The sequence below is a fragment of the Vulpes lagopus genome, chromosome 4 (assembly GCF_018345385.1).
Source record: "Vulpes lagopus strain Blue_001 chromosome 4, ASM1834538v1, whole genome shotgun sequence".
NCBI lineage: Eukaryota > Metazoa > Chordata > Mammalia > Carnivora > Canidae > Vulpes > Vulpes lagopus.
The window spans coordinates 90,371,416-90,397,786 of NC_054827.1; the positions used below are offsets into that span (position 1 = coordinate 90,371,416).

At 40.0% G+C, this 26,371-nt stretch overlaps 1 protein-coding gene across 1 annotated transcript in view; it reads right to left on the reverse strand.

Annotated features, from left to right (window-relative positions):
* SV2C (synaptic vesicle glycoprotein 2C) overlaps positions 1 to 26,371 on the reverse strand; it is a 219,335-nt gene that overhangs the window by 148,009 nt on the left and 44,955 nt on the right. Inside the window, exon 2 of the mRNA XM_041753202.1 lies at positions 11,477 to 12,152. Coding sequence (XP_041609136.1) covers positions 11,477 to 12,053 — 577 coding nt within the window. The 5' untranslated portion in view covers positions 12,054 to 12,152. The remainder of the gene's footprint in view (positions 1 to 11,476; positions 12,153 to 26,371) is intronic.

The following is a 26,371-nucleotide window of genomic DNA, read 5'->3' on the forward strand; positions in this document are numbered from 1 at the left end:
CTTAGGTGAATATTTACTGAATTATATTTGGACCTCAGTTATGCTTTTCCTTTCATCTTTCCCCTCTTCTGAATAATCCAAATCTGCCATATGTTCTTGGAAGGGTAAGACCTTGGTTTCTTACCTCCTTCCTCCTTTTGAATCTCCTCAGGCTCCCCACTACCTGGCCTAGACCCCCAAGTAATGGAGCCTCTTGGCACAGTAGGCTCCTCTGTGTTAACTGGGGAAAGGTGCTCACCTAGGTGAATGAATAACAAAAAAGAGCCTCCTTGGAGTAGAAGAACTTGCAAAAGTCGCCTTTTTCTATAGGCAGGTGGAAGCTGCCTCAAGCCAGGGTGAATGGCTTGGTGAGTAGAAGGAGGGCTGAATTCCAGCAGCAGTCAGGTGCCTTTGTGCAGGTTACAACTTGCACAACTGTACATAGCAGCCCCACAGTGTAAGCTGGCTACGCAAAGTGTTTGTACTAGGATGTTAAGCAGTTTCTCAGCTGTCAGCTTCTCTGTTTCCAGGCTTTTCAAAAAATAAAATTAATGGCAAAAATAAGCAATATTCTTTGGGCACCTTTGTGGCTCAGGCGATTAAGTGTCTGCCTTCAGCTCAGGTCATGAACCCAGAGTCCTGGGATTGAGCCCCACATCAGATTCCCTGTTCAGTAGAGAGTTGTTTTCTCCCTCTCCCTCTGCCCCTCCCCCTGCTTGTGTTGTCTGTCTCTCTCTCTCTGTCAAATAAATAAAATCTTAAAAAAATACGCAATATTCCAACATTTAGAAATATTTGTTCATTTCTAATATGCATTGGAAGATTGCATTTTTAATGTAGCAAAACACACATAACAAAATTTATCATTTTCAGCATTTAGATAATAGAGAGATGTGAAAATAGTTTAAAGATTATCATATTCACTTTTTAAGCAAATTACTTACATTAAAAATTTTTAATTAGAAAAACTCCTTGTGTCCTTATCATTTTATATTTGATAAGAGATCTCAATTTTGAAATTGAAGATAAGAACTATACCCAAGGACCTCTTTTACTTTTTCTCTCACAACCTTAAAAAGGCCAATCAGAAATTTCTAAGTTTAAGATAGGAATGTCATTTTGCAAAGATGTGGGTTGGGAATACTTACTTCAGTAATTTATCAGATTAACTCTTCAAGATGAATGTAATCAAACCATTTCCTACTCTCTGGAGCATTCTGCAGGAAGCTTAGGTCCTATAAAAACTCTTATTATGTGAGAATATGAGAGGTTATATTTCCCATGAAAGGGAAAGATTACATCTTCAAGTTTGGAATTCAAATCTACAAACCCAAATTATTTGTAGTTATTAGGTGATTAACACTTCAGATTGCCTTATTTAAACCAACCTGCAATTAACAAATTCTCTAAACTAACAACAGATCAGCAAGTTCTACAGTGACTTCAGGGAGAGTTCCAGACTGAATCAGGATACCTAAGGCCAGGTCCACCAATGGAATTAGAATCCTCATTCAGGAGTATTCTAGGATGTAAAGATATAGGGAGTCAGGATGCAAGGATGAGTCTTCAGATTCAAAGCTGTATTGTGGGAAAATCCCCAAAGAGCCTCCAGGTAACAGAAAGGCATTTACTCTCACACTCCCATCATCCCAGAATACTGCTTATTGGCAAGTTTCAGGAATGCTGCATGGAGTTTCTGTTTACTCCTATCCTGTGAAAACGGATCCCAGACTCTCTGGATGGAGGAATCTTTTCTTTTTTTGGGCCAGCTCCACAAGGATGTTAAGAAACTTCACTTCTCTCAGGAGAATATGAATGACCAGAGGAAATAAGACCCAGGAATATAATGGCAACAAATTATTGAGTCTTCTTTTCCAATTTGGGCAATAATGAATCCAAATAAGATTTTGCTAGTGTTGGTGGACAGGATGTTCTCTAGAAGCCAATAACTTTTTAATTCCAATTAGAATCACTCTGACAGTTTAGAGGCTAAACAGAACCAGAGGGCGTGCACACACAGACACACACACACAGACACACACACACACACACACACAGAGTGGGTATCAAACCTCCTTCAAGACACCAAGGCAGATGTCAATGACAAAGAGATTAGACAGGGTACACAGCTGCTGATACTGAAATCTGCAGCCTACACTTTTAGAGCACAAAGCCCTTCATTTTAAAAATTTAGAACACGTTTACAGAAGTAAGAAAAATACTCCTTAAATTCATGTGAAACCACAAAAGACCCTGAATAGCCAAATAAATAATGAGAAAGGAGAACAAAGAAGGAGGCATCACATTCCCTGATTTCAAGGTATACTCTACAGCTTTAGTCATCAAAAACGGTATGGTATTGGCATAAAAAAAGACAAACTGATGGAAGAGAATCAAAAGCCCAGAAATAAACTCAAGCATATATGACCAACTAATATTTGACAAGGGAGCAAAGAATACTCAATGGAGAAAAGAGAGTCTTCTTAATAAACGGTGTTGGGATAATTGGATATTTACATGTAAAATCATAAAACTATACCCATAACTTTTAACACTCATGAAAATGAACTCAAAATAGATTAAAGACTTAAATGTAAGACCTGAAACCATGAAACTCTAGAAGAAATATGAATAAAAGCTCCTCAACATGGCTTTTGGTAGTGAGTTTTGGGATATGACACCTAAAGCACAAGCAACAAAATAAAAAAATAAACAAGTGGGATTAGATCAAACTACAAAAGTTTTTGGACTGCAAAAGAAGCCAACAATAAAGTGAAAAGAATACCTATGGACTGCAAAAACAATATTGGTAAATGATATATCTGATAAGGGGTTAATATTCAAAATATTTAAAGAACTTACACAACTCAATAGCAAAAAACAACCCAATTTAAAAATGAGCAAAGGAGCCAAATAGACATTTCTCCAAAAGAGAGACATGAAAAGCCAACATGGATATGAAAAGATACTCAACATCAGTAATCATTATGGAAATGCAAATTAAAGCCACAATAAGCTATTACCTCACCCCCGTCAGAATGGCCATCACCAAGAAGACAAGAGATAACAAGTTCTGGCATGCATGTAGAGAAAAGGGAACCTTTGTGCACTGTTGGTAGCATTATAAATGGATAAACCCCTGGGAAAAATAGCACGAAGGATTCTCATAAAATAAAAAAATAGTACTACCATATGATCTAGCAATTCCACTTCTGGGAATATATCCAAAGGAAACAAAAGTTCTAATTGAAAAGATACCTATACTCCCATGTTCATAGCAGCATTATTTCAATAGCCAAGACATGGAAACAATCTAAATGTTTATTGATGGGTGAAAGGAAAAAAAATTATGGGACATGCATGCATGTGTGTACACAAATGCGCACACATGTGCATACACTGGAATATTACTCAGCCATTTAAAAAAACAAGGAAATCCTACCATTTGCAACAACATGTTTGGACCTTGAAGGCGTTATGCTAAGTGAAATAAGACAGATGGTGAAAGAGAAACACTGTATGATCTCACTTATGTGGAATGTAAAACAACAAAAACAAATATCCAAAAGCCAAAAAAAATTCATAGAAAAAGAGACCAAACCTGTGGTTACCAGAGGCAGAGGGGAGAGAGGGTGATCTAGGGAGAAATGGAGGACGGTAGTCAAATGGTGCAAATCTCCAGCTGTAAGTAAGTACTAGATGTAATGTACAAAATGACAATTATAGACAACACCTATACAGATGACCCCTGAGCAACACAGGTTTGAACTATACGGATTCAAACCATGTGGCTTATACACAGATTTGCTTTGATAAATACAGTATAGTAAATGTATTTTCTCTTTCTTATGAGTTTCTTTTCTCTAGCTTACCTTATTATAAGAATATGGTATATAATACATGTAATATACAAATTATGTGTCAATAGACTGTTTATGTTACCAGTAGGGCTTCCTATCAACAACAGGCTATTAGTAGTTAAGTTTTTGGGGAGTGAAAACTTACAGGGGGAATTCTGACTATGTAGAGGGTTGTGCCCCTAATCCCCATGTTGTTCAAGAGTCAACTATAGTGGGGAGATGGCTAAGAGGGTTCTTATTTCTGAGAGTTCTCATGATGAGGAAAAAAATCTTTGCCTTTTTTTTCTCTTTCCTTTTTATTGTATCTATGAGAAGATGTACATTAGCTGAACCCAGTGTGGTAATCATTTCACAGTATATGTAAATCAAACCATCATGCTGTATACCTTAAAATTATACAGTGATGCATGCCAATTATTTTCCAATAAAAATGAAAAAAATATATAAGGTACACCCAGATGCTAAAAGATCAAAACTTAGAATAAAGCTAAGATTGCATCACTTTGTTATCAGCCTGGACATACTGGTCTACCTGGCAGCACTGGGAGTGGGTGACTCACACTGAATGAAAGGCCTGGTTCAATGTACAGTGAGCCAGTTTCTATACTCCGCCTGTAGTTTAGTGGCAATCAGCAGTCAATAGGACTAAAGCAAAAGATATCTCAGAAACTTGAAGCTTGTTTTGTTTTTTAAATACAGACAGCTAAAGATAAAGGATCTAGAAATCTCAAAAGAATATAGCTTCTTTTGTTAATGCCTAAAAGAATAAGGGAGCATATGGAGGAATGGAGAAAGACAAATTAGAAATGATTCAGGTCATATCCATCCAGCTCAGCCTTCAAGGAAATCACCTTTTTTATAAGTGCAACAAAGTAAGAGAGAGAGAGAGAGAGAGAGAGAGAGAGAGAGAGAAATTCCGTGTGTTCCAAGGAATTCCACCACCTAGGTAGAAACTATAGAAAGAAAGGTTAAAAGACATGCTTTGGGTCTACTAGAGATTCGTTTGTTTTATTTACCATTGTATTCCTAGAGTCTAAAATCATGCTTGTCACATAGTAAGTGCTCACTAAATTTTTGTTGCGTGAACATCGTAATTGTCAAGAGAAGATATATGAATGCCAGACAGTCTGACTTGATACAGTTGATAGCCAAGTATTAAGTAAAATAAAAAATCATTGTTCTATTTCTAGTCAAAAATATACCCTAAACTCAGAAAAATTTATATTTATTCTAGAATTATTTACAAATCTTTTTGAAACTTTCAAGAGTTTCCAAAAATGAAAAAGAAGTCAAGTAAAATTCCATTCATATGTACAAATATAGTCTTCCTTTTTAAAAAAGATTTTATTTATTTATTCATGAGAGACACACAGAGAGAGAGAGGCAGAAGGAGAAGCAGACTCCCTGCAGGGAGCCCAGCACAGGACTCAATTCCCGAATCCTGGGATCACACTCTGAGCCAAAGGCAGACCTCAACTGCTGAGCCACCCAGGCATCCCTGTACGAATATATTCTTAATGCCTTGGTGTTGTTCATGGTCTACCTCTGTTTTTGCCCAATGTGCCAATCTACCAGCTAATACTGTAGATGTTCTAAAGGAAAACTAATACGTACTGCTAGGACATTTCTCTGAAAAACCCAAGAGACTACCCAGATAGACCTTCTTGGTGGTAGCTACTTCACCCAGTCCTGATCTGGACCTGGGTCCTACATGTTCTGAAACTGGACCTATCAGCACACCCTGATCAAATCCATCTCTCTGAGTAGATCCCAAGTAGTCAACCTTGCCAAGATAGATGGAAAAAAAAAACCAGAGCAGACAATTAGTAATTAAAACAAAAAAAACACCCCATAATTGCCAAGAAGACTGGAATCGTTTGGCAAGCACATTCCCGATGGGCAAACTCTAAAGAAAGCTGAGTCTGAAATCTTTAAAGTGCTTTGGTGTATGGAATTAGAAGGAAAGGTCTTTGCTGCAGGATTCATGTCTTCACAGACTCCAGGCTGATGTAGCCTTCCTTATAATAGGGATACACATGGTCCCAAAAACACATAGGTTAAAATTTTTAGGTCAGGGCATACCAACCCTGACAACATTTAGAAGGGCACTCCAACATCTGCATCTATGACTCCCTCCTGATCGGCCTCCACAGCTAATGAAGTATCATTCAAAATAACACATGCTTACTTTAGATATATCAGTATCTTCAATGAGGTCTGAAAGTGTTAATGATCTCAGAGACTGTCATCTCAAATATTTGTTAGGTTCTATTATGTACTGGAACTGATGTGCGTATGGGGAAGACGGTGGTTAACAATACAGAACAAAACCCATGGTCCCATGGGGCTTACATTCCCTCTATTTTTACTTCTACTACTCTGCCTCTTTAAGATGACTTTGTACTACGGGCTCATTTCACATGCTAATTTTCAGAGAAAATTATATTCCTTATTTGTGACTGTTGCCATTATGTGCTGTCTATATATACAAAAAAACATAAAACAAAAAACAAAATCAGACAATACCTTCTATTAGGGTTTTGGAAAAGGAAGAAAAAGATCTAATGCCGACTGGTGGTTATACTGTGGCGTCCATGAACAAAAAATGATTTTAGACCATCCCTTGAGATACCAGATATATTTCTGCCAATAATTGACATTATTGTATTCTCCTAGAAGTATACTCAATCAACAGGACTTTAAATGAAAATGTTAGAGAACTGGAAAGGAACATGGGATGTGTGTTCCACAGTCTGCCTCTCTTAGTACTCAGTCCTGGACCAGGCAAGTCACCCACACTCACAGAGCTCCTCCCCTCACTTTTAAGATGACAGGGTCTCCCTAAATCACTAAGACACCAACAGCTGGGAAATTCCATGATTTCCCTTGATAACAGGAACCAATCCTTACTCATCTCAATCTCCCTCGTAGGCCTTGGGCTACGCCCCACACGTGAAGCCACTGCATAAACACCACTTAGTCCAACACAGAATCTATTGGAACACCAGAGTGGCAGCTGAATCACTGATACTCCACATATGCTGTTTAATACTGTGGGTTGTCTTCAGGTATTGAACCTTTTATTCACCTAGCCCTCCTCACTGTGTTCATCGAAAGAGCCGTTTGCATAGCCGAGAACTTTTTAAGTGCCTGAATCGAGCACCCTCTGCATCCTTTCCTGCAAGTCTTGACAGCACCTAAGACAGTTACACATCTCTTCCTTTCCCAGAAACTTCCAGGTCTACTCACTCTCCTGGCTGCTCCTCTTGCTCTGGCTTCTCTTTCTCAGTCCTCCTCAAAGCCACCCCCATAAACAGCATTCTGCAGAACCCCACCCTCCCCCTGGTTAAGGTCACTGGCAGTGTCATCTTAAATGAGATTGCTCACAAACCAACCGTGCTTCAACCCAAATGAACAGTAGCCTATGGGGCTCTTCGGACACCTCCCCCCAAGGATCTCATAGTGAAAAGTCTAAAATAAACTCTTCATCCTTCTTCCTCATGTTAAAAATCTGTCCTCTGCATTACTTAATTTGATGATTCGTCTTCTCTTCATCAACTATCCACTTGTTTCACCATCCAAATTAATTGAGAACCAATTTCTGCTGACTCTACCTCTGGAACAGCTCTCAAATCCTTGCCCTTTCCTCACCGCCTTTCTGAGGTCCTAGCCCCTTATGTGATCTCTCAGCCTCAAGTCTCTCTCTTTACGCCTCTCCTCCAGCTATTGATACTTGCTTTTTTTTTTTTTAAGATTTTATTTATTTATTCAAAGGGACACAGCTAGAGAGAGAGGCAGAGACACAGGCAGAGGGAGAAGCAGGCACCATGCAGAGAGCCTGACGTGGGACTCGATCCCAGGTCTCCAGGATCATGCCCTGGGCTGTAGGCGGCGCTAAACCGCTGCGCCACCGGGGCTGCCCTGATACTTGCTTCTTTATACCATGCAGTATATAGTATATACCATGCATGCACTAACATGCAGACATTTGCGATTTCTCCATACCAGACTATAACTTCTTTGGATGTAGAAAGCTGGCCCTTATTTGTCCAATTATCCCTTGTGGTAATACTGTGCTTTGCACATAATAAGTGTGCTCAATAAATAGACTTCGGCAATAAAGCATGGATTATCTTAAAGTGACTGAACTTATTCCTTCAAAGAGCAGCTTGCTAAATAATTAAATATTTACTCTAACTTTTTCCAAGCCTATTACAATGTTATATATACACACAGACATACAACATAGACACATGCACACACAGGATGCTCTTAAGTACCTTTAAGTCAACCTCCTAGCAAATGCCAAGAGATATCTACCTCCCAAATAATTGAGACATAAATTGGTTCATATTTTTTGTTCCCAGTCTTCCTTGAGAAAATGACACAGTGCCCAGTAGCAAAAGAGAAATTATTTTGCAACTGTATATCCCCAAAGTACCATCAAACATGGGTCATGCATCTTTCTTGCATTTTGATCCTGCTGCTGTGACTCAGTGTGGTAATTATATTACAAAGCTATTATTCAATGAAATGAAAATAGCAACACAATTTAAATGCTTGTCTAAAAAAACTCCATTAGAATGAAATTCTAAGTGAAATTACGATGGCAAAATAATTGAAATGCAACTCTGGAAGGCACAGTTATGAAACCATTAAGATGCTTCTGCTGAGGACTCAAAACATTGAGTGAAACCACACACTCTTGGGGACACATTTTTAATTCGCTAAAACAGTCAACACTTATGAAAAGATGAAAATATCTGTGCTCCGATTGTTCTACAGCATTACCTACACTTCTGAATGCTACCTTGGGGTGTGTAACATCATCAGCATTTACGGGTTTCTGGAATAGACCAGGGTACCATGGGTAATACTGTGGTTCCATTCACCACCGAAAAGATAAAGGCACAAGGGCAAGCTTAGCTTAGATTTTCCTGAAATGTTTCCAGTATAAAAGCTAGGATCACAACTTGAAAAGATTTCTACCCTAAAATTAAGTTTTCAATTATTAAATATGTGTGTGGATGTATTTCTAAGGATCTATCTTCGTAAAGTGTTCTGCTGATGTATTCCTTTTGCAAAATCTTTCATGCCCAGGCTTACAGTAGATATATCTGCTCACCAAAAGAAAAGAAAACAAAGATAAAATACAGAGCTAGATACACAACCGATGCATTGAAATGATCAATCTGAAGAGTGAAGAAGGACCTTCCTCAGAATCCTGTTTTGCATTTTGATGGCTGAACACACAGATGAGTTTACCACCAAAGCAGGCAAAATATGTCCCATTCCCACCTGCTCTCCCTCACAGTCTGCTTCCACGGATCTATCTCTTTGAGTTGTGATTTTAAAAAAATAGATGCTAGGAGGAAGTCATATAAAGAAACAAGTGTTAAAGGAGTAAGATGTGAAATTTTTTCTCATTCATGATTATCTCTCTTGCAATGTCACAGAGAGCAGGTTATGAAAATGGGATTTGGGGGCACCTGGGTGACTCAGTTGGTTAAGAGTCTGACTCCTGATTTCAGCTCAGGTCATGATCAGGGTGGTGAGACTGAGCCTTATACCAGGCTCTACACTCAGTGGGGAGTCTGCTTGAGATTGTCTCCCTCCCTCTCCCCTGCCTCCACTCCCTGCTGCGTGCTCTCTCTCTCTCTCTCTCAAATAAATAAATAAATAAATAAATAAATAAATAAATAGACATTTAAAAAATATTTTAAAAGTTAAAAATATGTAAATAAAAAAGGAAAAATATTTAAAAATAAAATATTTTTTAAAAATGGTATTATCAGAGAAGGACAAACATTATATGTTCTCATTTATTTGGGGAATATAAATAATAGTGAAAGAGAATAGAAGGGAAGGGAGAAGAAATGGGTAGGAAATAACTCTGGGAAATGAACTAGAGGTGGTGGAAGGGGAGGAGGGCGGGGGGTGGGGGTGAATGGGGGGCACTGAGGGGGGCACTTGACGGGATGAGCACTGGGTGTTATTCTGTATGTTGACAAATTGAACACCAATAAAAAATAAATTTAGTATTAAAAATGGTATTTACTTTTTTTCAACACAGAAAACTTTTTTTTTAAATAAATTTAGTTTTTATTGGTGTTCAATTTGCCAACATACAGAATAATACCCAGTGCTCATCCCGTCATTAGCATCCATGATTATAACATTACTCAATAAAGTTACTAGGTTTCCACAAAAAAAGTTGCCTTTTGTTTTTCTTTTAAAGATTTTATTTATTTATTCATGAGACACACACACACACACACACACACAGAGAGACAGAGAGAGAGAGAGAGAGGCAGAGACACAGGCAGAGGGAGGAGCAGGCTCCATGCAGGGAGCCTGACATGGGACTTGATCCCGGGTCTCCAGGATCACACCCTGAGCTAAAGGCGGTGCTAACCTGCTGAGCCACCTAGGCTGTCCGCCTACTTTTGTTTTTCAAACTTAGTTTAATGAAGTCCCTTGGAAATATAGATACCGAATATTTCTACTCTCTCTCGCAGACTCTGAGACACATAAAGATTTCTTATGCACATGAACATGTTCTCTGAGATGTGCTTATTAGCAAAGGAGTTTGAAAGTCCTCATGACTTAATATGCCAAATGTTTGAGGTGGACTCTTAAGTTGTTAGCAATATGTAGCTGTATGCATGCTTCTTGGCCTTCTAATTTTCCCTCCCACAAGGGAAGTAAGTGGGAATGTTAACTGAGACTTTGTAATAACATGAACCTTGAGTGCATGGTAACTTTATTTTTGTTGCATTTTTATTTGTTTATTTACCTATTTATTTTAGAGAGTATGTGGGAACATGAGCAAGGGGAGGGGCAGAGGAAGAGAGAAGGAGAGAATCCCAAGCAGGTTCCATGTCCAGCACAGAGCCTGATGTGGGGCTCAATCTCACAACCCCAAGATCATGACCTAAGCCAAAATCAAGTGTCAGATGCTTAACTGATTGAGACACCCAGATGCCCCATGGTAACTTTAAAACAAAAATCAGATCTGCTATCTAGATATTTTATAGAGAGGTCATATTATTTTTATACATATAATTTAGGTATTAATATCACTTGAAAGAGATTTTTAAATCATATGAGGAAGCTTTTCCACTGTAGGCACAAAGGCATGAACTTTGAAAAACAGAAAAAGTCATCTAGAGAAAATTCTATGAATAAGACTAACTGAAGAAATAAACAAGCAAACATACACATAGATTATACAAAAAAATTAAAATTAGCAGGGTCCTCAAAGCATTCAAATCATAGTATTACACATAAAATTTGAAATCACATCTGTCCGTTTTATAGAATTAACCTTTATACTTAGAAAAGTACTCAAATGGGCTTTCATGTAATAGCTTTATTTACTTCTAATGGCGTATCTTTGGAAGTTAATAAAGGAGAAACCAATGAAACACTTATAATGTAGGTTAAAATATATTACTCTAACACTTTGAAATGCATAAAGATGGAAGTTGATTGATTGATGGACAGATGATAGAGAAAATATGGTGTTAGATATTAACTAACATAGCATTCTAGATGAAATGTATTTATTCTAGTTGTCGACTATGCTCACAAATAATCCGGGTTCAGAATCTGTCTCATGGACATGGTGCACTCACCTAGCCATCCGGATCCTGAATTTGGAATGCACAGGTCTGTCTCAGCGCTGGGCAACACGAAGCCAACAACAAACACCTCCACACCATCCGCCATAAGGGCCATGCCCAGGACAAAGAAAAGGGCCCACTGGAAACGCCCGTGACCACACTCTTGGATTATTAGCTCATACTGCTGGGCTAGCTCCTCCTCCTCAGCTTTCCTCTCTGACTCCAGCTCCTGCCGATCCTTGTGCACATCCCCTTTGGGCTGCCCCACTGACACAATGCTGTCCTTCCCTTGGTTCATGCTGGGGATGCCCTGATACTCCCCCTCATAGATTTCATCATCTTCATCATGACCCTCAGTAGCTTCACTGGAGCCTTCATCATCATTAGCCTCCCCATCATAGGTCTCTCCTGGTGGGTAAGCATCATCGTCTTCTTCATCTTGGAACCGACTGTAGGACCTCTGTGTGTATTCATCCTGGGCCCGGTCCACGGCCTGATTCACCTTCTTCACTGTTTGTTTCTTCACCTCTCGGGCAATGTCCTTGGCACCCTTCATCAGTGAAGTCCTATCCTTGTAAGAATCTTCCATCTTATCTCAACCGATGGCCAACACGAAGATGGGAAATTTTCAGACTCTGATTAGTGGTTCAGCCCTGACTGCATCATCCACTTTGGGGTCAAAACAGAACTGCGAAAGAAGAAAAACCACACAAGATATTTATTATTCCTTGCTTGTCTTTTTCATCATCTATTTCTCGGTCTCCTTTCACTGCCCCCTCAGACTAAGACACAGAATTAGCTTTTCCTTTCTTTAATCTTACTGTCCACATGCACATCAGATGCTGGTTCTTTGCTCAGGTGTGATCAGCACTCGGAGTATTTATGGGTTTTACTTTTGTTATTATTATTATTTGGTGTTTAAGGAACTCTGTCCCCTGGGATCTTTGCATAGAATATACAGACATTCCCCTGAGAGTAAAACAGGACATCTGACACCTCTAAAAGTACATCTAACACATTCTGATTGAGAAAAATAGTATTGCTCAGAGACATATGCACACACTGCAAAGGCAAAACCAGAATATGAGGAGAATCCTGTCTGACCTTATTTCCTAATATTGAAAGGAAAAAAACAAAATAGCAGGCAGGCAGGCTCTATACATGATGCTATTGAATCGTGTGTGTGTATGTGTGTGTGTGTGTGTGTGTGTGTGTGTGTGTAAAATGTATTGCCCTTCTACTTTCATTATATCTTCTTCCAAAAAATAACAAAGACTCACATGGCACCCAAAACTGCAATTGGGCATTTCTCCCTAATGTAACCATCATATTGGTAGAAAATGGGCAGAGTTCATCAAATGATTTCACAGATACCTTTGAAAAACATGGAATTAGAACATACAGTTTGTCTGGTCAGGATCTGTCCTTTCAGAAGTCACTCCCAGGCCAACAGGGACAAGTAAGCCATAGTCCGTGTCCCTTCCCAACCCTACCCTGTATGCACTCTAGGCTTTATCTCTAACTTCTTCCTCCCCGGACACACATACGCCCCTTGTCCTGCTGCCACTCCATCTGAACTGCTGTATCAGAGTCATGGGTCTCCCATGACCTAACATCTGGGTTTCCTTCTCACCAAGAGCACCCTGGGTCTTGGCTCACATTTGGGCTGAATTCATGGCAAGTGATCTTTCACCTGTCCACTGAGCTGTCTCCTCTGGCGGCCCACCATTGTAGACAGATGACATAAAGATGAGAGAGTGTACTCCTCCCTCATTTACTCCCCAAGCTCCACTCTGTTGCAGCGTTGAAAACCATGAGTTACAAGATAACCACCTATACCTCCTCCTTTTTGTAACCCAGTATAAAATACTTGGTAAGTAGCTATACAAACATACACTTAAATTGCTCATTCAGATATCACACACATACACACACACACACACACACACACACACAAACAGCAAAAAAAGACAAAAAGATGTTTGTTTACAAATGGACTGTGTATCGTTACCCCTGAATAACTTCACATGCTTAGGAGGCAAACAGAAACGTGGTTCTGCACAGGCCTGTTTTGGAAGACGACAAAATGAAATTAAAATAAACATATGATTACAAGGCTTTTTGCCAAATGTCTCAATGGAGGGTTTTTGTGCTTGCTCTCCTTTTTTGGAGAGGCAGGGGGAGGGAGAGATGGGAGGATCCATGAGCTGGGTAAGAAAAGACGGGAAGGCAGTTGTAAAAGAGGTGGAGGATGGAGGCTCAAGGACTCGAGGAGGAGCAGGAAAGAAGAGCGAAGGAGGTGGAAGGAGGATAAACGATGTGGGGACCCAGAGACGTTTCCCACTTTAAAAATGAGAAGCAACTTGGAAACACTTCACACAATAAAGGGGAAAGGAGAGGAAATGAGCGGGAAATATCGGTGAGGGGGACCGCACATGAGAGACCCCTCACCCTGGGAAACGAACAAGGGGGGCGGAAGGGGGCAGGCAGGGCAGGGCAGGGGGGCGCGGGGCAGGCAGGGCACGAGCCTGGCTCCCGGGGGTGCTACCGTGGCCACTGAGCTTGTCAGTGCCTGGAAGTTTCTGCAATAGCTGCTTTTTGAAACTGGTAAAGAAATTGACTGTATTTGGCTTTTCTGCTTTTGTTCCCAGCCCCCAATATTTTTACCACATGCTCTAAGAACCCCCCCTAAAGGTCCTTGTGTGGAAGCCACCACCTCTCGGTCAGGAAACATGCTCGCTGCCTCGAATGGCCCGGCTCTGACTGCAAGATCGGTAATTCTCATCTTCTATGCAATCTAGTCATGTGAGCAATGAAAAAAAGAAAAAAGAACTTCGCAATCAAACATTATGGTTTTGGAAAAAAAATATGCATGTAAAAGTCTTTAGTTTTATTTCTGAGGCAAAATAAAGGATGTGTATATATAAGTTTTCCTTTGTGACTCAAAGTTCCTGGTGCCAAAAATCAAGACTCCAGTTGATTTTCAGATTCTTGACAAAAGAGACTGGGTCTTGTGGCTTGCATTCTCCCTAAAACAAAGAAGATTTTTCAGTGTTTTTGCCTATGTCAGGGAAGGTATGAATACTTACTCAAAAAATATGTTTAAAATCAGATGTTGATAGATGTTGCCACTGGGGGAAACTGGTATAGGGGATCTGTATTATTTCTAACTACTACATGTGAATTTTCATCGATCCCAAAATTAAATGTTGAACAAGAGAACAAGTCTGTATTGTCTTTCCTAAGCAATCTTGGGAAATGTGCAAGGCAGCGGGCTAGTGGGCAGATTATTCAGGGGGCACAGTTGTCTATGGCATTCCTCTCTCCGGTAAATGGAAAATGGTATATCGGCATCTATGTCAGAAGGTCAAGTCTGCATTAATGCAGAGTTTTCAAGATGTGGCCTGCCTACCACACACGGCCTATGAGGAGGTCCGTGAGCAGCTGCGTATTATTGCACCATCAAGGTCTGCAAATGATGTACTTCTGTTTCTGGCTGAATCACTGAGTTACACCACATAATATGTGCCGGACATCATTTTAATAAAAAATGGTTTGAGGGGCGCCTGGGTGGTTCACTGAAGTATGAATAAGTGCTCCATGAAATAAAGGGTTTTACAGCCGAGTCACTTTGGAAATGTTGAATTATTTGTCTCAACTTTGCATATTAAAGGCAGCGAAAGTCCTCTGGTAAAGACTTTAATACTTCACAGGATCCAGCTTGGGAAACCGTGCCATCAGGACAACAGACTGGTAAAATGGTGTGGGAGCACAGGCATCCCTGCTGAAAAGACAGGATCTGCGGCGCCTGGGTGGCTCAGTCAGTTAAGCGTCTGCCTTTGGCATGGGTCATGATCCTGGGGTCCTGGGATGGAGCCCCAAGTCGGGTTCCCTGCTCAGTGGGGAGCCTACTTCTCCCTCTGCCCTTCTCCCTGCCCTTGCTCTCTCTCTCTCTCAAATAAATAAATAAATAAAATCTAAAAAGCCAAAGGTTTGATTTCATGTGTACTCTATGCCAGACATTGTGCCAAGAACTTAATACACATTTTTAATTCTTTTATTTAATCCTTATTTCAATTATCCAAAATAGGTATTATAGTCTCCATTTTACATGTGGGAAGATTAAGGTTTAATGAGATTAAATAACTGGCCCAGGGTCACAATGCTTGTCAGCAGAGATGCTGAGACTCCAGCCAGATGTGTCTGACCCCAAAGGCTTGCCCCTTACCCTTATGGGCTTTACCCAGTGCTCTTGCTAAGGTCTTAGTAAATGCAGAAGCATTCTCCTGGTCATTAGGATAGCTTGTTTTTCCTATGCAAAAGAATGTTTTATAGCCTCTTGGTTACATTGTCATTTATAAGTCCCGAAACAAGGTGAATTATTGTGATATCTTCATTGGTGATGGGCTTTAAATAGATAATTCCAAAATATGGTCTTGTTTGCTCAGATAAACCATCCCAACATGGTAGCTGTACCTCAAAAGATAATCCTGTAGTCATACTAAATAAGATGTCAGTGGGCAAGAAGGACAGGAAAGAAGGCAAAGCAATGAACCTCCAACCACCTCCAGTGAATTGCCACTGTCCGCTCTCCTTAAGACAGTATATTTCTCAATGAAATAAGGATAATGATATAATCACCTTAAAGTGTTGTGGGGATCAATAAGCAGTATTTACACTGTATCCAGGAGAACATTTGACATATAATAAGTGACTTTGATTCAGGTTCCCCAGAAGCAGAATCTGTGATAAGGAATCAGGGGCAAATCATCTGTTAAGGGCTGCGGTAAAGGACAATTGAGGCAGGACTGTAGTCTTAGGCAGGGTCCAGGGGTGGGGGGCGGCGAGCTTCAGCCTCCCCTCAGAGTTATTCCTACTCAAGGCAAAGGTGCAAGGCTTTCACACTCCTACCCCCATCGTTACCTAAGGGCCACCAAGGTGAGGTTGGGCTCCAGACACTTCCAGCTCCCTACACCAAAAAGCAAGGCAGCTCTAGAGGCCCAAGGACGGTCCTCTGGAGGGGAACAGGTGCTGGTTAGTGGAGGCAGATGCACCCTGGAGCCAGGAGAGGAGAGCAGAGACAATGAAGGGGATGCAAGAGTATCTAGGCAGAGCATTAACCGTATCCCCTTCAATAAGGGTTTAATAATTACTTGTTTAGATGCCCTGCTAATCATGCTAGACAGTAGGACCCACAGCTGATTAAAACCTATATTTATAGAAGGGGCTGTTACAACCAAATAATATTTACAGCACAGTTTATCTGATATACTTAATGATATGCACAAATCAGCTCTATTTGCATGTGTGTGATAATCATTTTTCACAAATAATGATTTATACACATAAATGAGAGTTATTCTGGCAAGAGAGAGTTCAGCTCTTTTTTTTCTCTTTGATGATTCATGCCACACAGTATATATTCACTAACACCACACACTACATCAAAGCCATCCTATACATGTTCCCATCACACATAACCCTCCCCAACACACACACAAATGTTTCTCTCATGTCCCCATGCTGTCTCCAAACCTCCAGTCTTCCCTTCTGCTTTACCTCTCATCACCACCATTATCAAAAGATATGGGATAGGTCCTCCTCACCAATATGTTCTGGAATCTTCTGGATGCTGGTGAGTTCATCAATTGAATAACTGTTTATGCAGCTCTGAAGCCACTGTGCACACACAGAGTAATGACAGCAATAATAATAGCTTCCCCATTGGCCCTGTGCTAGGCACTTCAGAGGTATTATCACACAACAAGAATCTTGACAGCAGTAATATGCTTTTTAAATTTCCATTTTCTGGGTGGGAAAAGCAAAACGCGCCCAGTAAGAATCCACACCTTCCTAAGCCTACTCCAAAGCCCAATCACTTATGCTACAACTACCAGCTCCTAGTAGAAATGGGAGCCCATGAGGGCAACAGAGATTGGAAATTGCAAGGCTGGGGCAGAAGACAGCCCCTCCTCCCACATCTAGATGATAGACACCCTCAAAAGTACTTGCAGACCTCTAGCATGTTGGGTTTGGGGAGAGAGGCTCATTATCTAACAAACACCTTTCCCTCTTAAGTTTGGATCTAAAGGAGACATTCAGCAGAGGAGATAAATGGTGATCAGTTAGAGCTGATGCAGAGTTCTGCCCGCACTTCATTCCTGATGCCACACCTCTTCCCAGTCCTGGAACTGGGTGGCACGTAGGACTTCTTCCTGGAGGGAAGGCTGTACAGGGAGCTTTCCATGCTGCCGGAGTAGCAGATCTGGGCAAGCACCTCCATGGGGCTGAGGCTGGCAGGCCAAGATCTTTCCCCAATTTGCCAGAGAAATTGCTCCTTCCTTCCTAGGGAGGAGTGAGGGTATGTGCCTAGGTGGGAAAGCAAGCCGCTGCAAGTGTTTTTCCCATATCTGGCTCTCCTGGGGAACAGCGGACATTGGGAAGCAGGGAATAGCACATCACCCTAAGTCGATGCTATACAATTTGGTCAGGACTGTAATAGAGCATGCCAGCCACCCCAATGAGAGCCTTATCACTTTCTATCTCTTATCCACTAGAACATAAAACTAATTATTTGTGATGACATTATAGTAATGCCACAAAATAGAGCTTCATTAAAATAAAAAAGACAATGACATGAACATTAAAATTTGCAAAGTCCAGAAATATTTGAGGGACTCTATAATGCATTAGTCCAAACTAACATACACTTTAGTCTATGATTCATATAAAAAAGAAAAGCAATACTCAGTATTCACCACCCACATTGCAAGTAGAGCTGACTGTAAACAACTAGATACCTCTTTATTAAGGCTGTTTCACTGTCTAAGACCATTTTTTTTAAAGGCTTAAAATTAATTTCATTGAGGTATAATTCACATTGAATGAAATGCTCTGGTGGTTATTAAAAGAACATAGTTCAACAGATAAGGTGCAGAACACCAGCTAGATTATGAAGATGCTTATTCTGGCAGAAAACATTGATTGAAATGCTTATTCAGCACTGGTTTGAAACTTCTGAACCTTATATTAACTGTCAACAAAAGAGATTAGCATATCTGAGCTCTGGACTTTGGTGGAGAAAGATGAAACAATGGGCATGGCCTCATAGGAGCTCTAACTACTACATAAGAATGTCTACACCTGCTACTTCATATAGCCTAGTCTTGTACAATAGACACCATTTGAAGGTGATTGGAGTGAAAATGCAGAAATGCATGTTTGCAGTGAGACAGCATTCTGAAAAGTAGCTTTTGGAAGGGAGGGGAAGACATAAGCACTGTAAGGGGGCCAACCATCTGATTGCCCCATTCTTCATGAAGGACTTGCTTGATCGGCATTTCCCCAAAGTGCAGTCTGTAATGTGTGGTCCTCCAGGTGCTCTGAGTGGAAAAAAGTTCTATAGTCAAATAAATTTGTGAGGTTTATGCTATATAGGTCCTTCTCTAGAAGTGTCACAGTTCAAGCTTTTTGTAAAAACCTTTGTTTAAATGTGTTATCCAACCATTTCCCAAACTTTCCTAACAAAAAATGTCCCCACTCTCAACAGGACACTAACGAGCAGTCCTATATTAAAATAAATGTCAAGATCCTTTCAAACTTTGACATGTCTACTAAAAAATACCATAAGACTCACTAATAAGAATTAATTGAGAGAAGCAGAATGAAAGGCAGATATTCTACATTAAAATAATATTTTAAAAATGAAATATAGGGATGCCTGGGTGGCTCAGCAGTTTGGCATCTGCCTTCGGCCCAGGGCATGATCCGGGAGTCCCAGGATCGGGTCCCACATTGGGCTTCCTGCATGGAGCCTGCTTCTCGCTCTGCCTGTGTCTTGCCTCTCTGTGTGTGTGTGTCTCTCATGAATAAATAAAACCTTTTTAAAAATGAAATATAATACTTCAGGTCTATCAAAAATTGAAATTAAGTTTATAAAATGTAATCTCTTATGAGATATTTGCTACAAAAATAAAGAGTTTTTAGCATATCTGCATATTTTTAAGTAGTAAGTCATTTAGAGAGCCTGGAAATTTTGAATTTAAGTATATTAACATTCTTTTAATGCAATTTTGGCACAATTAATTTGCTCTATGAAGAACAACTCTCCTAAACCAGGGTAACCAGGGCTCAGCAATTGTTGAAATCTCTACAAACTTCGTATCAGTGAAGTCAAGTCTAAAGGCCTTCTTAAAATAACAAAACTGATTACACATAGAACTTTTCTGAAAGTCTTAGGCCTCTTGATAGAACACTATTCTCAAGTGAGTCAAAGAGAGCAATATTCTGTATGTATAGCAATATTCTCTCTGATTATAAAACTAAACATCCTTAAGAAATAATTAGAAAATTCAGAAAGTTACAATGGATAAAATAAAGACCATAATTATCTCTACCACACAGAGATCCCTATTTTACCAATTCTAATTCCAATCTCTAGGCTATGCAGATGCTTCTGCATATTACTCCTTTAGATCATGCTGTACGTTTGGATTTAAAGCCTTTCTCAGACTATTCTATTATCTCTAAGTCTTTGAGTGTGAATTTTCCCTTTCACTGGGTTAGTAGACTATCTCAAATAGTAAAGGCCTTCACTATAGGTTTAGTAATTCTTGGCTACGAGCATATCTTCTATAGCAGTGGTTCTTGAAGAGTGTTCTAGGGTTCACCAGCAAACCCCAACAACCAGTCCAAGAATCTGTGAAGTCAAAATAATTTTCATAATAGAAAAAATGTTATGTGAGGTTTTCACTCTCATTTTTTTCATGAGCGTACAGTGGCATTTTCCAGAGGCTACATGTGTGGTGACATCATTGATCTAAGAGTTAATGAAATGTGTATTTGAAATTCCCTGTGTCTTAAAATTAAGTTCCTCAGATTTAGTTTCTAAAATGGTAATACGTATCAATAGATATAACCAATTAAAATGAAAGTTATTTTGTTTTTGATAATTTTAAGAGTGAAAAATGGTCATTGAGGCCAGGCAAAATTCAGAATTATGGCTTTAAAGAAATCCTCTCTTGCTTGAATTTGGAGTTGTAGAGGTTTTCCTTTACAGTTTTTTTTTTTACAGCAGGGTTTGCCCCTGTTTAAGCTCCAAAGGGTTCACAAAAGTCTGAACTAGTTTTTCTTTCCGGTGGGGATGGGCAGTGTGCGCCTGACATGCAGCTTACCTGCTGGCCATGTCCTGGTCACAACTCAAAGGCACAGTGTCATCTCCCACACACTACTACGTCCGCACTTTCCATTTCTGGGACCCAACAATTTCTTTTTCTTTCTTTTGAGGTCAGCTATTTATTACCAAAATAATATTTTTATATATTTTGATATATAATCCATGTATATGAAACAGGGCTTAGCATATGCTCAATCTACCCTCTTGACCCATAGGATGGCACTTTCATAACCTGCTATAATCATACATTTTATATTTAAATTTTCCCATACTTTTAAATATTCTTCCAGCACTTTCATTTATAATATACCATAATTCATTTAACCTGTTTTCTGTCATTGGACATTTAGGTTATTTCTACTATTTCAGTATTATTAATAATGTGGTGAGGCACACCCTCGTGGTAGATCTTACTGAAAATTCAAGAGGTCAAGCAAGAACCTAGTTCTAATGATTTTTACATATAATATCACACTGTCCTTCAGAAAGGCTGTGGCAATTTGTAACTTCCAGAAGCATGAGGGAGAGCCCCTATTTCCTTGTGTTCCCACCTATATTGAAAATTAGTTGAGATTTCTGCCAAATTACAGAAAAATGGTGTTTTATCATTTTAAGTTACATGTGGTTACCAGTGAAATTGAGCATTTTTTCTTTGTGAAATCTTTGATCTTATGCCCATTTTTTAGAAGATTTATTTATGTATTCATGAGAGACACTGAAAGAGAGGCAAAGACATAGGCAGAGGGAGAAGCAGCTCCCTGCAGGAAGCCCAGTGCGGGACTCGACCCCAGGACCCTGGGATCACAACCTGAGCCAAAGGCAGATGCTCAACCACTAACCACCCAGACATCCCTCTTTTGCCAATTTTTGTATTGAGGTTTATACAGTGGGTTTAATGTGACCCCCAAAAGATACAACCATGTCCCAACCCCCAAGCCCCATGAATGTGACCTTTTTGTAAAAGAGTAATTGCAATTAAATTTAGGATCTTGAAATGAGATCATCCTGGATTATCTGGGTGGGCCCTAAATCCAACTGTAAGTGTCCTTTGAAGAATAGAAGAGAGAAGACACAGACATAGAGGTAAAGCCACGAGAAAACTGAGGCATAGATTATGCAGTCACAACTAAAGAATGCCCAGAATCACCAGAAACTGAAAGTGATAAGAAGGGATTCTCCCCTTTGGAGAGAGTGCAGCCCTGCAACATCTTGAACTGTGAGAAAATAAGTTTCTGTGTTTTAAGCCACCCAATGTGATAATTTGTTAAGTACCCCCAAGAAAAGAATACAGGATCTGTTTCTTATTGAATTTTAACAACTATTTATATATAAACTCTTTTGTCATTGATGTAAATACTTTTCTCAGATGGCCTCATCTATGATGTTTTTGCCATATAAAGCTATTAACTATTTTTTTCTCTTTTTTTATTAACTATTTTTATAGACTGTTTAAAATGTTCTTCTTCTTTCATGTTTTTTGCCTTCAGTAGTTTATTAAGGCCCTCCTGAAGTTCCAAAATATTCGTCTACATTTGTTCTAATTCATTTTAATTTCATTGTTTAATGTTTAGTTCTGGAATTTATTTTGTTATATTGTACAAGGAAGAGATTTTTAAAAATGAATAAACAAATGTCCCAGAAACATTTATTAAAATGCTTCTTTTATGAGACAAAAATTCCTAAGTATATTAGTCTCTCTTCAGTTTTGAATTCTGCTACATTGATAATGTTTACCTCCTCTTGCTCTCATACCATTTGGCTTTAATTTTTATCACTTTGTTATAAATTTAATGTCTATCAGTATATGTACCCCTCAGAACTCATCCTTTGCAAATATTTATTTGCACCTCATCTAATTTGTCTTGTAAATGAACTTAAAGAATTGCTTAGTCATTTTCCAAGAAAATTTTTATTAGAATTTTAACTAGAATTGTAATAAGTTTGCAAATCAATTTCAGGAGAACTAAAAGTCTTAAAATAGTCATCCTGTCCAAAAATATATCTTTATATTTATTCAAGTCTTCTTTTATGTAATTCAGTGAAGTTTAGATATCTTTTTCATACTGTGTCAGTTATTTAATGAACAGGATGCATACACACAAATATATATTTTTTATTTATTTTATTTTTTTAAAGATTTATTTATTTATTCATTCAGAGAGAGCGAAGAGAGAGAGGCAGAGACACAGGCAGAGGGAGAAGCAGGCTCCCTGCAGGAAGCCCGACGTGGGACTCGATCCTGGGTCTCCAGGATCACACCCCGGGCTGCAGGCGGCACTAAACCGCTGCACCACCGGAGCTGTCCAATATATATATTTTAAATTTTTTTATTCATTTGTGTATTTGTCTATTTGTTTCTCAGATATTTCTCACATATTCTGTTTTTTCATATATATGTTATTTCTCATATATTTGTTTCTCAGATATTTCTCATATATTCTGGCCACAAAGTTTAGTGTCCATCAGATCCATTCAGTGGGCCAGGAAGTGTGCTCTCTCTCACAGTAAAACATTGGCCTTTGTGGGAAGGGAACTCACTGAATTTCAGTCATGGAGCAGAGCAGATGAGCTCTAAGTGCTGGGGCGAACTTGCTTATAGAGACTTCAGAAAGGGAAACCTCCGAACCATCCTGACAGTTCTAGTTCAGTTGTCCTCTCTAGAACTTTTTATGTACCTGGGCCCATCTCTGGTCCAGTGTTAAAAGGAGGAGCATTGCAGAAGAACTGGCAAGTCGACTCAGTGTTTTCAGTGGAGCCAAGAAAGAGTACAGTATCCTGGATTCCTGTCCCTAAGTAGTTACCACATTGCTGTCACCATTTGGGGAAACCAGATGCCTAAGGAGCAACAAAACAATCTGTGTTATTGGACATAATCATCTACAAATCTGTGGTACACAATTCGTACTCTTTTTATTTTAAGATTTTATTTATTTATTCGAGAGAGAGAGAGAGAGAGGCAGAGACACAGGCTCTGTGGAGAGGGAGAAGCAGGCTCCATGCAGGGAGCCCGACGTGAGACTCGATCCCAGGACTCCAGGATTACACCCTGGGCCGAAGGCAGGTGCTAAATCACTGAGCCACCCGGGCTGCCCCAATTCCTACTCTTAAATAAGAGTGAGATATTCTCTTCCCCCAAATGACCAAAGACATTCTGGTAGATGAGTCTCCTTGGCATCAAACAGAGCCTGCCAGATTGGAAAGGGACCATCTGGGGATGTGGTGATAACCACTCAGGGTGAATGCGGTCAGTTCTGCTCCTTTCACTAGTGCTTATGAATCATGTAAAGGAGGAAACTTGAAGAGAAACAAAGCCAGGAACTGAATTCCTTCCCAGAAGCACATGGGTTGACAAAAAAACTTTCAAAGGCTGGGACGAGTGGAAGGAAGAGCAACTTCCCTCAACAATTCTTCTCATCTCCTCTGGGATTAAGATTCCCCCAAAATATCCAATCATTCATTCAAGAAGTATTTGTTAAGCACCTACTATATGCCAGACACTCATGTAGGAGCTGAAAATAAGAGACAGAACAAAATACACAAAGTCCCTGGCGGTAGGGATCTTTCTTCCTAGTGATGGGGCAGGGAACAAAACAAATAAATATATAATTTCATGTAATGGTAAGTGCTACAAATAAAGCAGGGTGGGAGGTTGGAGCAGCACTGTCCCACAGAACTCTCTGTGATGATGGACTAGTTCTAGATCTGTGCTATCTAATAAAATGAAGGCAAAATTTTAATCTAAATAACCACACCTAGCTGGTAGCTAGCCTATTGCACAGGGTAGGGTTAGAGTGTGCAGGAGGGGCTATTATTCTAAGAGGAGTGGCCTGGGTGAGAGCCTCTGAACAGAGGAAAATTGGAGAGAAGCCTGATTAAGGCCAGGGCATAAGCCATACTGCTCTCCAGGGGCTCAGAGCTTTCCAGACACATGGAGCAGCAAGAAAAGGGCCTCAGGTGGAGAGAGGCAAGGAGGCCAGGGAACTGAGTAGTGGGGGCGGGGGGGGGGTGATAAGGGAACTGACTGGGGACAGATCATCAAGGACTCTGGAGCCACATAAGGGCTTTGGTTTTACTCTAAGTGGGATGGGTTTAAGGTAGGAGATCTAAAAGAATGAAGAATAGGGCTTCATAAAACCCTATTTATGTAAACATTGGAAATGCTTTCTTTGCTTTGACTGTATCTTATTAAGCCCTGCTTTTCACACATGTTCCCATCTTTGTTCTGACTATAATCATCTGATAATGAATAGGACAGCTTCAAAATAAAAGCAGCATTTATTAAATGTTTTTAAAGACAGGTTTTGAAGAAGGAGGAGGACAGTTGGAAGAAAAGTTCCTCAGAACACACAGAGCAATCAAGAGAAAAATCTAACCCTCCAATGTACCAAATAGGCACTTACCAAGAACCTGTGATCAGTTACCCGTCTTCTCCGTATTCACTCAATCTCACATCAGAGCTACTACAAAATAAGACGTTTCCCTTTCCTCTGCTTGCCCATCACTGGGATCAGAAGAGAAAGAAGAGGAGGACGTAGGCAATTTATAACTTAGATAGTCACATCCTGCATATTTAAAAATTGGCTAAGGAGCCAAATACTTGGTGTCGGGCAATTACTTACACGCAAATAGAGAACACTAAAAGAGTCACGTGATGCACACACTATCTCAGGGAAATAAACACCTCATTATTCCTTCATTGGTACAGAAACTTCACAACATCCCTTGAGCAAACAGGTGTCCTCAACATATTAAAATGACCTAAATGATTAGACATAAACAGCAGTCCCGTTTATAAGTCAGACATGCACCAGGCTTCCAATCCTGCTTTTTGCCACATGTTAGCTTTGCGACACTAGGCAAATCATTTACAGTCTTCAGTTCTCAATTACATTATTTGTAAAATGGGAAATAAAAGCCCTGTCCAGAGGATTACATAAAAGAACATCAAAGACAACACTTGGTGCCTCCTCAGTAAGTGCCAGTGAACTTAAAGATGTGTAAAGGGATGTCATTTATAAGTATGATTCACAGTCCAGCAGCGATAGTGCTGGCAATTTCCATCTTTGAAAGGAAAAATGATCATTAGACATAGGTTGGTGGTGCGCTTCCCTCGCCAGAGCCAGAATGGGAGGCAGGAAGCACGGCGCTCTTCGGGGAGGCTGTTGCTGCGATACGAAACCCTGAGGTCTGGCTGCAAGGAAGGCTCCCAGCGGATGTCTAGTCAGCTGCTTGTCTTTTCTGAGCTAGTCAGGCAATGTGATTAGCATACTCACAGTTTTTTTTTTTAAATAATAAATTTATTTTTATTGGTGTTCAATTTGCCAACATACAGAATAACACCCGGTGCTCATCCCGTCAAGTGCCCCCCTCAGTGCCCGTCACCCAGTCACCCCCACCCCCCGCCCTCCTCCCCTTCCACCACCCCTAGTTCGTTTCCCAGAGTTAGGCAGTTTTAATGCAATTTAAAGGCAGAGCCAGGTTTATCAAACCTGCCTCATTCATGTTGCACGTTACGCGGATAACAGAAACACACTTTCTCCTGGACCTCAGGTAACTCCCTTGATGTCAACCGGGGAAAGAAGCAGGCTCCCCCAGGCTTGCACTCTTCTCCCCTTAATGTCTGCAAATGGCTTACTTTCTCTTTTTGCTTTGTCCATGTTCTACTATGTAAATATTTCCCTGCACGAACTGCCTAGGGCAATGGCTACAAAAGCAGCTGCCTTTGTTTACTT